The sequence below is a fragment of the Lissotriton vulgaris genome, chromosome 6, assembly GCF_964263255.1.
Source record: "Lissotriton vulgaris chromosome 6, aLisVul1.2, whole genome shotgun sequence".
In the NCBI taxonomy this organism is placed as follows: Eukaryota; Metazoa; Chordata; class Amphibia; order Caudata; family Salamandridae; genus Lissotriton; species Lissotriton vulgaris.
Window position 1 is genome coordinate 396,275,200 of NC_141694.1, and position 20,969 is coordinate 396,296,168.

Sequence of the window (20,969 nt, forward strand, 5' to 3'; positions counted from 1 at the left end):
GGTTTTGAAAAGTGACTTGTGCAGGACAGCGGCAGACTTCTATAGTGATGATGTTAAAAGACATAATTGATGATGTCAAAGATGACATTTTAAATTCCATCACCCAACCTCACTTTACTTGAGGGCAACCAATATCAGGCCCCCTACCCACATTTTGTTTATTTGTTGTTGTTGTTTTAGTACCAAGGAGCCACAGTTCAAGCTTTTACATTATTTTTGACACTAGGGATTTATTACTGCACTATTTAAAGTCCTAGTTTTGTAGGGAGTTTGTATAAGACAACCATTTAAACTGATTTTCCATTTTCGCAGTGAAGGCGGACGTCGCAATGATATTGGTCACAGAGAATAGGTCGTGAAATAACAAAACAAATGGAAAAGTTCAAAAGCCACCACCACATTCAAAGCTTATAACTTTAAAATGAATTAGAACCAACACACTAAACACATTACTAAATAAATCACTGTATAATAGCATGTTCAACTCCCTTAACCCCTTAAGTGCTGCCGTCGGCCAATGGTCGTCGCGAGCACTACCTTGCCAGTGCTGCGCACGACCGCTGGCCGACGGGCGGCATTCATTCTTCGAACGTTCAGCACTGGGCGCTGAACGTTCGAATCTCCTATGAGGTTAATATCTCCATACCACAGTGCATAACATTTTCAATGTAATCTATGACTGCATGCATTACTATTTTACTAAGTCTCCCATCCACTCTATAAGTATTACAGAAGATCTGTGAGATGGTGCATCAGTCTATCAATACTTCTGTAACGAAATGCATGACCCACTCATATATCTATGAGTGGGTGCATCAGTGTCACTATGGGACTGTGATTGGTTGCGTAAGTCTTTCACTCAGTCTGTGAATAGGTATGTGAGTGCCTTTGTCCATTTGTAAGTAAGTATATGACTGAATGGATCTGTGAGTGGACACATGAGCGTCTCAGTGGGTGGGTGAGCGGGTGCATGAGTGTCTGAGTAGATCTATGAGTGAGTGAATGAGCCTCTCAGTGGGTCTATGGCTGGCTGTGTGAGTGTCTGAGTGGTTCTGTCAGTGGGTGTGTGGGTCTTTGAGTGTGAATGTGAGTGAGTACATGAGTCTCTGAATGAAGAACTGACTGGGTGCATAAGTCTCTGAATGTGGGTCTATGAGTGGCTGCATGAGTGATTATATGGGTGTGTGAGTGTCTTAGTGGGTCTGGGAGTAAGTTTATGAGTGTCTGAGTACCTCTGTGAATCGGTGTCGAGTGTCTCAATGCGTCTGTGAGTGAGAGAATAGGTTTCTGAGTAGATGAGTGAATGGGTGCATGATTGACTGAGAGGATCTGTGACTGGGAGGGCGAATGTCTGGGTGGGTCAATGATTGCATGAGCCTTGAGTGGGTGAGTGAATGGGTGCTAAGATAACTAAGTGGGTTTTGTAAGTGGTTGTGTGCGTTTCTGAATGTATGAGTGAGTTACTGAGTCCATAAGTCTCCTAAAGTACTGACTGACTAAGGGAGTGACCTTATGGGTGTGTGAGTGGGTGTATGAGTGTCTGCGAGGGTCTGTAATGGGGTGTATGAGTGTCTCAGTGGATCTGTGAGTACATACATAAGTGTGTGAGTGGGTCTGCAAGTAGGTGTCTGAGTCTCTGAGTGGGTCCATACATGGGTGTGTAACTCTCCAAGTCAATCTGTAAGTGGGTGCATGAGTATCTGAGTGGTTCTGTGAGTGGGTGCATGAGTGCCAGGCGGGTCTGGGAGTGGGTGTAAAAGTCTCTAAGTGGGTATGACATTGTAGGCATGAGTTTATGAGTGGATCTTTAAGTAGCTGCATGGGTCTGTACATGGGTGTGTGACTCTCCAAATGTATTTGGTTGCATGAATATCTGAGTGGGTCTGTGAGTGGGCGCATGAGTGCCCAGTTGTTTCTGTGAGTGGGTATAAGAGTCTCTAGGTAGACATGAGAATGTATACATGAGTCTATGACTGAGTCTCTAAGTAGGTGCATGAATCTCTGAGTTGGTCTGTACATGGGTGCATGTCTGAGTGAGTCTGTAAGTGGGTGTATAAGCACCTGAATGGGTATGTTAATGAGTGCATGAGTATCTGAGTGGGTATGTGACTGGATGTATAAGTATGTGAGTGGGTGTATAAGTGTCTGAGTGAGTTTGTGAGTCTGTACATGAGTATGAGACAGTGACCAGAGAGTGAGTACAAATACATATATATTTTAAACGTTGGTGCGATTCCAGGGGGCACTTCACCATAGCCTGCACAGACAATGAAGCTTTTGCCATTTTGGTACTACCACCCACACCGCCGGCCCAGATGCATTGACATGTTGCATTCTGGGAGTTGGAGTTTGCTTAAGACACGCAACCACCAACAGGTGAGCAGACAGTGCTTGGGGGAGGAGCTCAGTGTTCTCAGCTACATAAATAGAGAAGCAGGACTATTGGACTATGTTGATGGGTCCCAGTCAGTGCAGGGCACTGAGGAAGGCACTAACCAAACGCCGAAATGCATTCGCCACCGCTGATTGATGCACTGAAGTAATAGAGTCTTCAAAGGATTTCCCTCTGGCCTCTGCTTTTCTTTTTGGAGGAAGGTGTTTTTTATATATAGCATGCCCGCCATTACGCGTTTCGACAGTATCCACTGTCTTGATCACATGATGTGATCGCAAAGCCACATGGGAATTTATTCACAGCATCAGTGACACAAAAGGTGGACTAAAGTTAACCACCAATTCAAACACATAATGTTTCAAAGGGTTCAAAGAAACAAACAGGGGACTAAACAAATAATGCATAGTCCTTCCTGGTCTTGAATACAACCCAAGTGGGTGAATAAATGAAGTATATGCATTTGTGCAATATCACGCAAATAAATAAATATATACATATAAATTCATAAATATATACATATAAATATATAAATCATAAAAACATGGTGTTAATTTCATCTCTTCAAAGACTATGTCTCAAGACCCTTAAAAAACATTTTGAAAATGTATCCCAAGTGGGAATAATATATAATATATATATATATTTCTTTTTCATATATTTTCACTAATGTTTGCAATGACCACAATATTCGCAATGTCATCGCAATGGTACATGGAGGGCCATGCTGGCAGTCGTGGCTTTGTCGCTAAAATTGCATGCGATTAACAAAATCTATTTTGGAAACATAACTTGGGTCACACTTATCATACCCGGGAATCGTTCCTGAATGATAAAATGGCATCCGCAACTTTCTGTTCAGGTTGCGTCCAGCCAAACACAGCATTCCCAAAGGCACACGCATCCGCGATTAATCGGAAACCACAGCAAAATTTCCCTGGCCTGAGATATATCTATAATTTTTGGCATACATTTTTCAAAGGCTATTTCTTGTTCTCCACAGCACGTATCACCGTATCACCCTCCAAACCTTCCAACACACACAGAACCTGGGGATGGCAATATAGAACCATATTACACATGTTACACCTGTTATTCACCATATTTGTTTATATTAATTGATTTCCTAATTAATTTGAGTGTTCTGTGGAAATATAATGAGAATTTGCATATGATTTGTTTACAGTTTACACCATGGATGTCAAAAACACAATATCAATGTGACCTCATTTTGAAGACAGAATATAGAAAATAAAATATTGAAAGTTAATTTAATTAAGTTTACATTTGCTATACCTAACTCCACATCTATGTACCTACATGGCACATAGATCTTCAGGTTTCACAGACATGGAGTTAGGATTAGTTAAACTATGGGCCGAAGTGGAAGCAGGACCGCCCGACTAGGAGATGGAGGTCCCACTAGCCGCATTACGATGCGACCGCCTTCACAGCAGTCGCAATGTGTATATTTTGGATTGCAGTCTAGAGCACACGACACAATACAAAAAAAACATTTAAAACATCCCTACACTATGTGGCAGGTACCATTCGGTGCCTGCCACATGGTGCAGGAATGTTTCGGGGGCACCATAGGTGCACCCAGGGCCTTCAGCAGAGGGCCAGGGGGAATAGGGGAAACTCACTTTCCTGCCTGCTTTTTCATGGTGGGTTAACCACAATGAAACGGCGGGCAGTAAGGGACATCCTAATCCCTATGGTGGTGCCTGAGCAGGCACCTCCCCATTGTAGGGAATGTAATTCTGACCGCCGCACTGATGGTATCCTTGATCCTGTCAGATGTGGCGGTCTTTCACCCCGCCAGTCGAGATCAGCCGCCTGCATCCTAATGCAGTGGTTGCTTCCAGTGGACTGGATGTCGGTGGGAACGCCACCAACAGCTTGATGGTGGCAGTCCCACTGTCATTGTAATCAGGCCCTATATTTCCAAATTTAAATTTATCTTTCGATATTCTTTTAGTTTGATATTCTTGGTGTTGATAATTAGCAGTACAATTTCAATTAGGTTCCATTGTTTGCCAGAGACTGTGATGTTTTGAGCAATGCATGTCTTCGTTGGCAATCATTTTATAATATTCAAAATGTGCAGTAAGCAAGCATCAATTGTGTATTATTATGCTGAAGTTTAATTTTAAGAACGGAAAAACTCTGTATTCTTCAATGTGCTTTTCTTTTGTTGTACCTTGAGACTAGAGTGCATCCCGCTGAAACAATACAAAATGTTTGCTGGGAGTAAGTAGTCCAAAACAATATTTATAAGAAACAAAGTACATTCCAAATAACCATCAATAAATTTCACTTGGATAAAGAATTGTGGGCTCCAGAATCGTGAAAATGGCAGAACTAAGTATTGAACATGGAAATATTAGCTTTCAGACACTAACAGTATTTTGCTTCCCAGAAATGTGGCTGTTTTAAATCATATGAGGACAGATGATCATATTTTACTCTACACAGGAACAGAATCAGATAATGTATATCTATCCATTTAAAGCCATCATGATGAATTAAAAACATACGGCCTGATTCATGAACGGGCCGTTTTGCGAGGCTCAAATAGCGAATCATAAGGAATCGCTATTTGAGACTCGCAAAACGGTATTCTTGTAGGAATCGCAATAGTAATTGCGATTCCCACTGATTCCTTATTTGCGATTAGCTAATTGCTAATCGCAAATAAGGAATAACTCCCCATGCATTCCTATGGGCCAAAAAGCCCATAGGAATGCATGGGGAGTCATTCCTCATTTGCGATTAGCAATTAGCTAATCGCAAATGAGATTGCGAGTACAAGGGTGCCAGGGGTGTCCAAAGGACACCCTGTAGCACCCCTGCATGGAAATTAACACAGGTGTTGCACACACACATGTCCAAAGGACATGTGTGTGTGTAACGTGCAACTCAGAAAAATGCATTTAAATGCATTTTTCTGAGTTTTCGCAATTTACCGCGAGGTTTGACCTCGCGGTAAATTGCGGCCCGAAATTGCGATTTCGCAATTGTACAATGGATGATGAATTACATTTAAGGAATCTCAAATAGAGATTCCTTAAATGTAAATCCTCGCAAATATGCGAATTAGCAAATAGCGATTTTTGCATTTGGGATGTTGAATCCCAAATGCAAAAATCGCAATCGCAAAGGGCCAGATTCTCAGAATCTGGCCCTTTGCGAGACGATTCGGCCTTGATGAATAAGGCTGATATATCTTATGTTTCAAATAATCCATAGTATTCTGTTTTGTTATTTTCTCATTTCGTTTAGTCTAATTCCATATGCATTTCTGCCTCATGCCTTTTAGATGCATACTGCAGCAATTGATGCATAGTGACCCGACGATCAATGGTGTACTGCAAAATGATGACCCACCACACCCCACATAGAATGTGAGGAAGGGCCGAGCCTCCCATATCTCACAGCCATTCAATTGGCCTTTGGCTGAATGGGGGCCAACTGCAGGTTTTGAGGCCTTTTAGAGGGCTCTGCATCTCCCTGAGCCACAGGGCTGCCGGGGCCCGTGTTACACCCGTGCCGAGGATGATCAATAGTTCTCTAAAACGTATTACTTTGTGATTCATCACAATCGGTTCTACAATGGGTTGTCTGGTACTGCTATAAAGCAACAGAAAGCATAAAATGAACTAGATACTTTGTCAGTCACTGGGAGAAATGACACTGCAAGGTGCATTGCTTTGGTCCATCTCCCATCTTTCTTTGCAATTCCAATTTGGTGGATCCGTAGGTGTGTGAACGCCATTCTAACAGCTCTATTTCTTAGCCCTGCAAGATATGTAATTTTCTCTCCTCTGGTGCTGAATTCTCTTTAAAGTGGCATTGATTTAATCTTTCAGTAAGCCGCTGAATCTTGTATCCCATCAGGCATGACAACCCTCTCCTTTACCTTTTGTTTTGTCAGTCCGAGCACATCAGATATCTTTAACTTTACTGTGCAGTTACATTTCCCCTTGGACATAGACAATCTCTGAAACACCTGATTTATTTTGCAATTTAATAGTTACATTTTTGTTGTTGTTTCAAAGTACACGATTGTAATGTGCATGCCTCTAGAAATTAAAAGCTGTCGGTCTGCTGCATATTTTAAATGTAAGGAAATCAGTCGTTTACTCAGGTTCCCTCATTTTTTAAATCTGATCATCTGTGGTCATACCACGAAGGTGTGCATTCACAAATGGCACAGCTGTCTGCCTGCTTTTATGTCTGCACTTTCTAAAATGCTTACATTTATCTCCGAGTTTGTGCATGACTGAAGACAGCACATATTGGAATGTGGGCAGGGAAAGAGATGAAACTATTACTACTTCATGCAATGACAGCTTCTGCAGGAGGCGAGGAGCTGGCTTGGACTATGAGGGCCGGGAGGCACCGCCCTCGGTCCCCATACTGCACACAGCGTGCCCAGCTGGAACTAGGACACCCAAAGACACATGGCCAGGCCCTGGGGAATGAGGTCACAGGGGCTGAAATAGGTTCAGGGAGGGGGATGTGTGCCCCCCACCCTCATTGTATTTTAGCTAGCCCCTTGGTGTTGGAGTCCTGGCCTGGGGAGGGATGCAAGGCAGCTCCCCTCCCCATTTAACCATGGCAGGGCCCCAGGGGGTGTGGTCCCTGTAGCCATTCTGGCATTGATACACATTTCACAGACACTAAACTGCAACAGTAAGCACTTGCATATATAAGCATAGCAGGTGCCGCCGTTGAAGATGCACTTCTGTAAAGGACAAATGATCCTAACTCCTGGACTTGGTGAAGAAAAAACAAGTGTGTTTCTCGGCAAGTTCATATTGAAAAACTATCTGAAATGCCTCATGGAGGGGAATGCATTGTTGATTTATTGGAGCGCAATCTTGTCCTGTCCTGGTGACAGCAGAGTCCATGGTTCTCCCTTGAAATGACTACAAGTATGGAAATGTGCAAATCACTTTGAAGCTTCGCCTGTTGGCTCTACCCACCTTAGTAGCATGCAAAGGCCCTCTTGCCTTTGCCAGGATGATGGACAGCTTCAACAAGAGGCCCCCTATCACGTTTCCTGCAAATTTTGGTAAAGAGTTTTTGATGCTAAAGAATAAGAAGAAATCTCCACCAATCAAAGAAGCACTTAGTTCATATAGTTCAGTGGAAAGACCCTTGTTTGGTGGAGATTTATCCCCTTGGGCTCTTGTCATCTTCTCCATAGAAAAATTCATATTATCTCAAATTTCTGGATAAAGACACACGAGTAACAATCACATTGCCAAATGCACACAAGGTAACTGGTTAAATTTCCTTGTACTCTGTTATACAGCTCTGTTATAAAGCTGCAGAGCAGAATACGTACTGGACATTTACCCAAGATAGTAGCACTTAGTAATTAACCAATCGAAAGAACTCCACTCGGTTAGATATTTTGTTCAAAACTATGTACTCTTGTTGCATACAGGGGTGGGAGCAGTTGCGGTGTGGCCTAGTCACAGACACTCCCACATAGACAGTTATGTATGCACTCTCACACTCACACCGAGAGAACCACTCTAATTTGGACACACCCACTTGCAGACACACTCAGTCACTCTCACACCCATTCAAAATCCCACTCAGGCACTCTGCACCCACTCACAGAACCACTCAGACACTCTAACAGCCACACACTGACCCATTCAGACACTCATGCACTCACTCAGACAGATACACCTAATCACAAGCCCACTCAGACACTCATGGACCCACTTACATACCCACTCATACTCCCTCACACCCACTCACAGACCTAGTCCAAGATTCATATACTGACTCACAGACCCACTCACAGACTCACACAATCATGCAGAGACTCCCACTCAAAACCCACTCAGACACTCATGCACTTCACAGACTGACATTAATGGAGGAACTCATAAACCCAGTCAGACACTCTCACAGCCACTCACAGACCCATTCAGGCAATTACTCGGACACTCATTTACCAACTCAGACACCCACTCACAGTCCCATTCAGATACTCATGCACCCACTCATACCCCCAGTGAGACACTTATGCAGTGACTCCCAGACTCACTCAGACACTCATACACTCACTCAAACAACCATCAAGACACTCATGCACTCACTCACTTACCCACTGAAACACTCATGCACTCACTGACACACTCACTGTCAAAGGTTTCAGGTTACAGTTAGTACATTGTAGAAAACCTTAGAAATTCCCTATCAAAAAACCCAAAGGTTACAGGGATACAATAGTTAGGAACCAACATTAAAAGAACATAGAAATTCACTGAGAAAAACTAAGGTTCCAGGGACTTTATAGCTAGGCCCACTTTTCACTCATACAAAAACTAGTGAAATTCAGCAGTTATAGGTACCTGAGCCATCTATAACCTACACCCCCAGAATGCACAGCTTACAACCTCGCATATTACATCACTCATGACATGGTCAGTGACATCACTGATGACATCACTGATGACATCTCAAATGAGTTTTGTATGAGTGAAATGTGAGCCTAACTATAATTACTAAGGTATTTTTTTCTATTCTATTTTACTTCTATTGCCTAGATATAATGTTCCTGTAACCTTTGTTTTTTCAGTGAGACAGAAAGGGGAATTTTCTTTGCATTATATTTCTGGATTCATATTTTGATCCCCCACTGTGTAGAGAAGAACATAAAAGCACCAGGAATAATGTGACAACATCCATTCACTTCTATATGTGGGCACCTGCATATCAGAGGACACTTAAATCTTCACCTTCTTGTTTTGTGAATCAAGTGCAAGATGTGCAAACTCTTATATGTTGCGAACAGCTCGATTTGGCCCAAAAACCACAAAAAGGCCTTTTGGTGTGTACAAACTGCAATTTAGTAACACGTTACCAAATCGCAATTTGGGTTCGCGGCAAAAGTGCAAAGCAGTATTTGGAATGGAGGTGTGAAAGGCGAAATGGGATTGATATGTGTTAAAGTTTTGCAAGTGAAATCCAGTCGCAAAACATTCTTAATTTATCAAATACTGAAAGGTAGTGGTAAGGCATTCACATAGGGAAGGGGTCCCTGAGGAACTCTCTTCCCTTTTGTGAATGTTGAACAAAAAATATTTTTTCAATAATGTTGTTTGTAGCATTTCTTTTTTTTAAACGTGTCAAGTTTTTCTTTAAGGAAAACTGGCAATTTTTTTTTTAAATGGCTTATTTAAAAGTAATTGCAGACATGGTGGGCTTCAGGCCACCATCCCCATGATAGCTATAATTTCTACTGGGTCACAATTTGCAACCTACCTCATTAATATTCATGAGTGAGGTCGAATTGCGACCCACTAGCAATTGTTACTTTGGGATCTGACCTATTAGTACATGGGTCGGTTTGAAAAGTACCACCCAGTATTTTGCGACCAGTGCAACATGGCCCTATAGGAGTAATCTTAAGTGGTCATAAATGCATAGGATTACGCCGCACATTTAAACATTTATGAGAAATTTTGTGATTTGGCACCTTAATGAAGATATTCCTTTTTCACTTATGAACTCGTTTTACATCTTTTCAATTTCAGGCTTAATAACCAAACATATTTTGTTGAATCCATATTGAATGAGTACGTCTTTTCACATGAGAGCTATGCACTAAGTTAGAATTATTTTGTTTATAAAAATGCTACCTGTTCTGGAAATAGCCAGCAGAGGTTGGCACACATCTGGCGTGGGGGGCCAAAGGTGAGGGGGGAGGCAGGAGAGTGGGTAAAGAATAAAAAAATGTAACTCCTCGCCATGTCTTCGTCTCCGGAACAGAGCACTCTGGAAGCACCTAGGTTCTCGAGAGCCAATCACAACGGTGCAATGCAATGGTGTGGTTGGTAAGCACCAAGGTTCCCTTGAGCCAATCACAGCACTGTAATGCATCGTTGTGATTTGTCTGAGTGCTGTAGTTTGGTGCTCAGTCAGGCAATGGGGGTCTGGGCATGTATTACACCCAGGGACTAAAGCAGTCTGGGTGGAGAACATGCAAAGTGCGCATGAATGTTTAGCGGGCCCCTCCTCCCCTCCCAGCCCTGTCCTGTCCGCAAAGCTGCTCCAACATGCAAAAGAATAAAATGATAATAACTTAAGAGTTATTATCATTTTATTTTTCCTTTGGTGACACTGCTTAAAAGAAGTGGGAGGAGCCGCTACTGGAAATAGCACAAGTGAGAACTAAAATGTTCCATACCTTTCCCTAATATTCGGATTCTATTCTTAGAAAAAACAAAAAAATACACATTAACCCACCCTTGAAGTCTACATGACCAATTCGACAAATATTCATTAAGTGCTATACTTGTGAATAAGTCATCGTTATGATCCGGCGATGCTATTTAACGACAAAACTGTTCTTGTTTTAAGTAATCACTGAATATGTCTATTTATTGATATTTCAAGAACAGAGAAAGAGAAGCACAAACATTATTGTTAGTGACATTTACGGGCACAAAGCTGTGATGAAGCGATAATTTTAAAAGCAATATATTCACGTATATTATCATAAGAAGATGTGCATACGTACGTTTGCAAACAGGTGGTTTCCCCTGGTTACTCCATGATCCATCTTCTTGACACACCGCTGTTGCTTGTTGACTAGACTCTAGTCTGAAGCCCTCGTTACATTGATAAATCACTCTACTGCCTAAAGTGAACTCATTTCCCATAACTGAACCATTTCCTGGAGATTCTGGAATTCCACATGATATCGCTAGAAAGAAATTACATCAAGGTAATAATTAGTTCTGCGCATGCCTGACTCATCAGAGTGAATAATATTGTGGCCAACACACATGCAATTAAGCCCACCATCGTCGTCTCTTGAATCACAAACATGTACAATGAGTCTTTTCTTCAAAATTCACAAGAAATGCAACATTTGTTATATAGAATTTAAACTCCTGAAAACTAGAAATTGATTATTGTGAAAAGCATGTGGGAAGGAACAATACATTAAGAATATTGCCAAAGAAAAACAAAACGGCGAGATAATAATTTACAGATTAAATGTATACATCTTCATGTTAACACATCAATTATGTTCAGAATTTTCACAGAAGGCATTCTATAAACAAAGTAAATATAAATGTCCACAATAGCTGAATAAACACGCCCTATATCATTTCTTAATATAAAGGCATTCATTACCCTTAGTATCAAATTGTTCATTTTGTTCTATTCTTTCAAAAAATAATGTTCCTTCATATTTTCAGGGCAGAGCTATTACAGATCCATCACCAGCGAAATCTAAGGATTGTTTCCTCCATCCTTTTCATTCAAACATGTGTGCAATAAGGCCAAACGGTCAGCTGGAAACAAGATGGAAATACGGTGACAGGTAAACAATATATACTGCCAGGCTCTAGAATATGTTTGACATCACCATGTCGGCCATTCTGCACCTGTTTGGGGCAGGAGTCAGGACTTCTGCCAACGGAGGGGCGACCCAGTGCATTTGTGAAGGATTCTGAAGTCTGAAACTTTTAGTCTATCCTTTCTCAAAAGCTAAGCTTAGCCTAGCTAGCAGGCTGGGCAAGGACTCCAGGAGGTAAATATGGGATAGTGTGACCTACCAACGTTTCCAGTAGTGGCTTTATCCGGGGTAAAATAAATATGTTAAATAGGCATCTCATATCAGTCCCAAACCCCTTTTTTAAGTTTCCCCAGTTTTTCACTATAGATCTGCATTAGTGAGGTTCGCAAAAACCATATGAAGGGCCACCTGGCTAGATCGACAACACAGCTCCTAGGCCAAACATAGATTATAGTGCCTGGAAGAGCTTCAAAGTGTCACCTGAAATGAGTCATGTGATTCATGCGGAGTGCCATGCATTCAAAAACAATGGGGAGCGACCAATCACCAGACCGACATCGCCCTATGGAGATGGGGATGCTCAATTGTGGAATCACTGGTCTATCACCAGTAAATAATGTATGAGTTTCCAAATTGGAAGCATATTTAGCCACAGAGGGTTTTTAATCTTAGTCTGGGGACCATTTCAGAGTATGTACCACTCTTTATCAACCTAAGGAGGCGGGTAAAGAGTTACTGGATGAAAGAGGATTAGCTGGAAAAGGTAGTTTGCAAGGGAATAGAGTTCCATCAGTAGCAGGTGCACACTACCTGAGTCTATGTGAGCATGAAGGCTTTCAAAATTAGTTTGTCACTGTCACAAAAAAGGAATTAATATGTAAGTCAAAATGCGTTAGGGTCAATCTACACATTGTGAAAGGAAGCATTCCAAAGACATAATTGTACTTTGAGGCAACGACAACTTAACTGCCTCTCAAATATGGATCAAGTCTCAGTCATTAAATTGGAAGTGTTATCTTCTACCATCCCCTCAAGTCTTCTTTTCAGTAGAATACCCAAGTAGCATAATCCACTTTATACCCAGCAACTAATTCCTTCATGCAGAACAGGAATTAAATGGTTCCCCACAGTTGTCTCAATGTATCTCATAGAGAAAAAACTGTGAAAATAAATCAATCAGGTATATTAGAGCCGGTAAAAACATGCTGGGATAAGTGATCATCATGTGGATATCATCAGCATAATGGAGGGATTTAAGAGTGCCAGAGCTGGAATCATCATATTTTAGCCAACACCATTGATTGCATGTTGGCTGCCAGGGGCTCAAGGAAAAGGATGATTAGAAGAGGGTACCAGAGGAAACCTGGTCTCAGCTACATTTTAACAGTATTGGGTTGATAGGAAACGGCTCAAGTTTATCTGGGCCATTGGGGATTTATGTAGCCATCTGACCTTTGAGATGAAGTCTTGTCCTAGGCTAAATCTGCCCGTAGTTCTGAAGGGATATCTCATTCCACCAGATCAAACACTTACACAGCATCCCGAAAAATGGAAATTATTTCCTTGCGAACTCCAGGCAAAATAAGCAAGCGTCCCCAGACAATTCCTAGATTCCTAGAGGAACTCCATGGGTTAAAACCCCCTTCAGAATGGTAAATTAGTCAGAAAATTACCTTACATAGTGTTGATACCAGGATTTTGGTTAGTATCTTAATATTAACAATAATCAGGGAGATGGATGTATAGCTCTCACAATCTAAAAACCCTTTCCTGTTTTTAGGGAGGAGTGATACAATGGTCTTATAAGGCATGGGCCACAGTTGTTTTGTGTTCTCCACTTCCAAGAACACCTCATATAGACCTCTCTGAGGAATTTGCACATGGGTATTCTGGCAAGGTGTTTGAAACTTAGTTGATTTGTTAATGGCAAGTTCACAATTCTTAAAGTAAAGGCAAGGGCAGATGAAATGTGTAATTTGTCTCTCCACCAGTGTTTCTCCATGCTCAGTCGATTTAAGTAGAACCTCACTGAAGAAGGCAAATGCTTCAGAAATGTCTTGTGGTGAGTCTGCAAGCAGCCTTGAGCGTTCCCGGTTGCAGGCATAAATGTTTGGTCCTTCATTTTTTGCAGGTGATAATCAAGCATTCGGCTGTCCTTCAAACCATGCTCATACTGCTGGTTTCCATCTCCCTATCACCTATTCAGTTGTGGTGATATAACAAGTTTTGAGGGCAAATGTCTCTACTTACAATTGTTGTCTATGAAGAGTGATGGGAGAGAATCTATACCAAGACTTCAATGAGGTATTTTTTTAGTACTGTCTGAGGCATTCTCCAGAGACTTGTCTGCCGTTTCATTATTGAGGTAGTGTAAAACATTGTTCCTTTTGAAATAACTTGAAATGTCATATACATTTAGCAAGAATATAAATGTATGGGACAAGTGCCTAGTACCCTAGGTGTCCTCTTTACAGGTAAGATCATAAGGCTAAGGGACTACCACCATAGTGAGTATGCAAAGCCAGTGTCTGTTTTTGTGGGGAGATGGGGCAGAAGAGTGTTTTGTTGGACCTAGTTAAAAACACGCCTTGTACTACAAAGTAACACCATTCAAGAAGATAGGGGATCAGAAAAGTCAGGTTGTGCTGTACTCAGGAATGTACTATAAGAGGCAGTGGCCCCTGAGTTAGTGGGGAACGCGGTTGAAATCAATATAGCCCTAATCGGTACTATATTTTGGCCGATATCCAGCTGGATAACGGCAATTTTCTATGCAAATAAATGAAATAAAACAAACATGTGAATTAATTACAGCTCTGTCAACCTTATACACAGTGATTTGTATGTGTAGTATGCTTAAAGGTTACCTTTTCCTAATTGTTGTTTACTTTATTGTAAATTATTTGACACCAACAACTAGAAGCTGCCTGAGCCTTTCACTGTGTTTGTTTGTTATGTGAGTTCATGCATACAGGCTTGTATCCCACTGTAATAATTCACACATTTGTTTTATTTCATTTATTTGCATGTTAAATTGCCCTTATCCGGCTGGATATTGGGCAAAATATAGTACCGATTATGGCTATATTGATTTCAACCACTGTCGCTGGGATTCTGCTCCTACACAGAACTGTGCATAGAGACTTGGAACCTCAGTGAATTAGGGTGTGCCAAAACTCACCTTAGTAGCCAAAATCCCCTACCAGACTAGCAATCAGTGTCTCATTGGTTCCTCCTTAACCCCAATGATTAGACAACCCAGAACATGGAACTTAGAATACCTCAGGCATTGTGAAACACATCAACACTCTTTCGTTATACTCTCATACCAGTCCAAAACAGGGAGTAAATAGAGACACGTGAAAGTTTGAAATATTTATTTTTAATGCTGTGTTCCCATGCACAGTATTTTAGCTAATACAAGCAGACATATTATAATCAACAAGATTATCAGCATAGTTACTATTCCATAAAATACAAAGGGAGAAAGCATGTTACAATGCTAAATGGAAACAGGTTAGAATACAACTATACCTCACCCTTCTTAGCTAGTAGGGTATTTTATATCTACAGAAGGTCTCTTGGGATTACAAGGGCGGCCCCATACCTCTGGTCCTAGCAGAAATGGATCACATCAGTTTCTGCACTGGCTCTTTGCATGCAAATCTTCTCCAACTTTGATCATGCCTACGCAGTGCATTATTAAACACGCCAAAATCAGAGGTGGCCACAGCTGCATATATGTTATGTCCAGAACGTGCGCTGATGAGTCCGAACAACAACCACTGTGTTGAAATAACCTTGAAGGCCTTGGTTCTCACTGTTCAGACATAGCTTACCAAGCAAGGCTGCTAATATAGAAAAACATATTATTCTCATGTGAAGCAAAACACTCTGCTAAACTCTAAACATTTATAATAAAGTGTGCCGTGTGCAAAGGCAACAGAAAGGAAAAATGGCTTTTAAACTTCTAACAAGTTCATGCCAACTTAACACAGTGTAAATGCAAGGCTCATCCCCATGAAACCACATTCTCCAGGAAATTTCTAAGTCTTGACGTGAATGGACTTCACAGAGGACACAGCCTGCTCAGAGCATTCCAGCTGTCAACAAAGAATATCCACATTTTCTGCCAGAGCTGAGTTTCCCATTGAGGTCCTGTGGTTGATAAGGCTGCCATTGTCAAGCCTCCCTCCACTTCAGCCTGCAGCACTGCCCATAGATGAGGATTAATCTCAAGATAATCCGAAGATAAACTTTCCAGCAGGATAAACCGGGTCCCTGTATCGAAAGTCGTTACAACAACTTTTGCTGGAGGGCGCTCTAGGATAGGGAATAGTTTAATTTACTATCCAACACCTTCCCTACTATCCACGGGAACTGGAGTTGGAATAGTAAATTAGACTATTCACTATTCAGCGCCCCCCAATGCAAGTCGTTGTAACAACTTGTGTTGTAAAACCTGCGTCGTAACGGTATACGTTGTAAAAGCACGCGTTGTACTGTCGGACATCTGTTTCTGACTGTCAGTACCTCTAGTTGTTCATTAAATTATACTCTAGCTGTATAGATTAGAGTGGGATTGTATTGAGGTATTTGGTTAAGCCTGTTTGCTATGTGCTACAGCTAAAAGGTTAGACCTGGTTCAGAATTGACATTTTTATTCCGTTAGGACTCAAATCTTCTCCAAATAATGGTCTAAAAAGCTAAGTTAATTGTAGCAGGGTTAGCTGTTATGTAAGAAAGCATTGGGAGTTCATTTTTAAACCAAAGAATGTTATCTCCACCCAGAAGCCAAATACAAAGTTACTTCTTGAAATTTTCTAAATATTCATTATGTCTCCAGCTCATTAGTAAATTGTATTTGTGACAAATATTTTATAAAATGTACTTTAAAAAATATATCTTTGGCCTGCCTAAAGAGTCTGGAACCCCATTTGCCTGAGTTTACAATGTTCAGTGAGGAGCTGAATAGCTTCTTGGTTAGGTAGGAATTGTCTCCCATGCATGAAACCAAGAGCATGGGTTTGGAAAAATGTCCTGTTCTTTTGATAGGATGAGCATCTGTGAGGATTAAGGAGACTTTGCAGTTACAGATCTGTTTAAAGGCTAGTGTAGGTATCTTTATTAACTAATGTACTTTTTGTTTATATTAGATCATTATAATCTTTCGTGTACCATAATTTGACATATTAGTACACTGTAATTGTCTTGTGGGAATGCTCAAGATGTAAATCCGGGGTAACAAGAATCCAACATGATAACAGGCATATCATTTCTCTGATATCACTACTATTGGAAAGACAAGATTTTCGTCAAAGAATCACTGGAGAAACTTAGATTTGCATGTTTTTTTTAAAGTACCGTTTATTGAGTTCTGCTCTTAGGTTCCCGGAAGTTCCAGGTTTTGTGTCATGGACTTTGTTGGACCTGACATTCTTGGCCTGGTTTCCCCCCAACTTTTTGCCTTCACCCTCCTGTTTTTGCTGAGTTCATTTTGGTTGGCTTAAGACTCTGCACACGTTATTACTGTTAATGAGTGATAATGTGCTTGTGCCCTCTCCTTTAAACAATGTAACACTGGTTTGCATCTATTTGGCATACTTAATTTACTTGTAAGTCCCTAGTAAAATGGTACTACATGTCTCAAGGGCCTGCAACTTAAATGCTACTAGTGGGCCTTCAGCACTCATTGTGCCACCCAATTAAGTAACGCTTTAAACAGGCCTCAGGCCTGTTGTCACAGCATATGTATGCAGTTTTAAATTGCCATTTCGGCCTGGCAAAAAAAACTTTTGCCATGCCTAATCTTTCCTTTTTAATACATAAAAGGGGAGCCTCGCAATGCTGCTGCCACCAACCGCTGTTGCAGGGGGGGGCAATCCCAGCCTGGAGGAGGAAGAGGGCTGCAAATCTGCTCAGGCGTGGACTTTAATCAAAAGAGGCGTCCTGCAGAGCGGGAGCCTCACAATGGTGCTGCCCTCAACTGCTGCTGCAAGAAGACTCCATTCCCCAGCAATCGCGGCTCAGAGGAGGAGGGCTGCACTGCTGGTCAGTAGCAGGAGTGCCATATAATCCAAAAATGCATCCTGCAGTGTGGAAGCCACACAATGCCGCTTCTGCCAACCTCTGCTGCAGGGGGACCCTATTCCCCAGCCATCCCAGCCTGGAGGAGGGGGGCTGCAATGCTGCTCAGGCACAGAAGCACCATTTAGTCCAAAGAAGAGCCCTGCAGAGCAGGATGTGGGCAGGTGGCATCTGGGCATGGCTCGGGCAAAGACCGGGTTAAGAGCTGGCCCATCTGTGGAAGGAAAAGTGTGGGCTGGGCCACCACCGCAGCGTGGATCTCTTGGACCAGCTCTACACGGTGAGCTTGGTTTCATTTTTGGCTGCATCTCCTGTTTACTCAATGGGGAAGAACAAAGCTACCGTAGGTACTATTTCCCCATGCAAACCGACAAGTATAGATGCCATGTTGGAGCGAATCATTGGGGTAGTGGCAAATGAAATATGCTTGACCGACCATCGGCTGACTCTGGACCAAGGTAGCAACCTGAGGGCTGGGACGAACAGGGCTTGTGTGGGTGCTGCTGAGCGGCTGGAAGACCCCTCTATTTCTTAGAGTGGACCATCTCTAGCTCCTTATGAGATTGAGCATGCGCAGGGTGGCCCCTCACCAGCATCCATCGGGAGGCCGTCTTTGGTTCCCCCAGGAGCAGAGATGGTATTATCACCTGTTGAATCGCCCCTAAAACCGGAGAAACGGAGCAGACAATGGAATGCTGAAGAAACAAAGCTGGCAACATCTGTTTATTGCAATTAGTCAGTCTCCCCTTGATAAGGAGAATGTGAATTGGATGTAATTTTGAAGCGGTTTAAAAGGATATAAAATGCCAAGCTCACCTGTATCAGAACTAATCTGGCTGCAACAGAGCTATGTCCGGAGTCCCTTAACAAAACACATTGTGACCGAGCCAAGCGGGTAGATGGCCCTTCTTCCAGAGTAATTCTGGTTGCATCAGGAGAGAGAAATGTTCAGAACCAAAATATTCCATTGGGAGGTACTGAGTTCCCCTCTGGACTTGCTGCAATCTGATTCTAGGGGGGACTACTTCAGCGGAGGAGCTGCGATTAGATGATATAAAAAAAAAGAGTGGGTTTGCTCAATTTGATCCGCACATCTTCTAACTCTCCAAGTCCATAGAAAAATTATTTACTTATATTACAATTAGTAAGAGGTGCTCAAAAAAGCTGTTTTACAACCACCCACTAGGGTGTTAATCAGTCTGGGGATCTAAGTGATCCCGACCCAATAATATATACACTACACCCGAGCACACCCAATCATTATTTCTGTAATCCAGTTATGGCATGTATCACAGATGTTGCTGTGTCAACATTTATGTTTTTAAGTAAAGTACACAAGACCTGATTGGAAAGTGTGATTAGAGTACTATTTGGAGCTGAATCTCAGGAAATTGGACTAAAGACATCTCTGGGATTTGTATTATGTTATAAAAGGATTCTCTTTGCTGTGTGCTAATATGTGATACATGCCATAACTGGATTACAGAAATAATGATTGGGTGTGCTCGGGTGAAGTGTATATACTGTGATTAGATGATGTCTAAATGACGGCCATCCTCTTAGCAGCACTGTCAGTCAACAGCCTATTGTGTCCGCCTGTGGAAGTGTGTGCACAGCCTTACAGTGCACTGGTCTGAATTTAGTGACCACAACCTTCTTACTTTTTCCTTGGCTTGGAGGAACCCAAGATCGCTACGCCGAACTTAGGACCTACTAACAGAGAGATTACTTCCTAGGATCAGGATAATTTTCTTAACTCCCTTCATGATAAATGTAGTGTTGATCTTCAAATGTGCTTGAGTGAAGTGGGAAATGATGAGGCACTTTTGAACGCATATTGGGGAATCTGCATGTAAATTAAGTACAAGCTAAGGCAACACTTAGGGGTATGATGGTTTACTCTAACCACTCTAAATCCTTTCATAATTTGAAACTGGTATTGAAGACGTCTCCAATAGATAGGGCAGAGGTAACACAGAGAAGTAAGGATTACAATCTATCCAAGATAGTGTGTAAGAACGAAATTATAGAGAAAGCTTGGGAGGACCTGCCTAATCCTCTCACCCTTAGTAATAGTGCCCTATTCTGGGAAATTATTAATCGCCCCTTTTGTACAAGAGTGGCAAACAGAGCTATAGATTTCACTATTAAAGAGGAAACGTGGGTAAAACATATATCACAGAGATTTATGAAAATCTGGAGGATGCAGCTCAGACTAAGACAGTAGGTATTCCCGGTAAGGATACTGTTGCTTTCTTTACGGAGGAGATTGAGCTCGCCATTACCTCTATATCCAAAAACAAGGCTTCTTGCCTGATGAGGTTCCAGCCAATCTATTTCAGGACGACAAGGAAGCATGAGTTAAAGTTTTGACACATGTATTTAATGCAGCCTGAAAACTGTGGCCTCCTATTCCATGGCAAAGTTCAGTCATTAGTCCTATATTCAAGAAGGGAAACAGGTCAGATTTAAGATGTTACAGGCCAATTTCCCTGATAGATTCTACTGTTAAGATCCTGGGGCGGGTGATCCTGGCTAGGTTAGCTGATTGACTAGAATAAACAAATGTCATCTCCCCTTTCCAGTATGCTTTTAGAAAGTGGAAAGGGACAATTGATCAGTGCTTGAATTCGAATCTGATAATTGGAAAGTATACTGTGGCCAAAAGAGGTTGGATGTACTTAGCCTTTATGGACCTATCTTTGGCACATGACAGTGTCAAAAGGGCAAAGCTATGGAAGATGTCAATTGATACTGGCCTTGATAGGACAATTTTGTATATGAACTGCATTTGGATCTCACTGTCTCAGTAAGATTTGACTTTTATGGGTCATTATAGGCGCCTATAAAAATACATAAAGGTGTGAGGAAGGGTTGTGTCTTGGCCCCTTGATTATTCACCATGTATATTACCAATTAGAGCTTTGCTTTATGTGGTGCCTCCAAGGACATACCCCAGGAAGGATCCTTGCAAATACCATAATTAATATACAGAGACAATGCTGTATTATTAGCTAAGATTTGGGTGGGACCTCAGAGACTTTTAAACTCTTTTACAGCGTTCATGATGTCACTTGATATAGAGATTATCTACTCAAAATCCCATACAATGGTGATTGGTCAACCGAACAAGCCTCATAAGAAAATCTG

At 41.7% G+C, this 20,969-nt stretch overlaps 1 protein-coding gene across 1 annotated transcript in view; it reads right to left on the minus strand.

The window, feature by feature from the left end:
• Positions 1-20,969, minus strand: part of CSMD1 (CUB and Sushi multiple domains 1) — a 3,932,590-nt gene that overhangs the window by 570,647 nt on the left and 3,340,974 nt on the right. Inside the window, exon 50 of the mRNA XM_086925641.1 lies at positions 10,944-11,129. Coding sequence (XP_086781767.1) covers positions 10,944-11,129 — 186 coding nt within the window. The remainder of the gene's footprint in view (positions 1-10,943; positions 11,130-20,969) is intronic.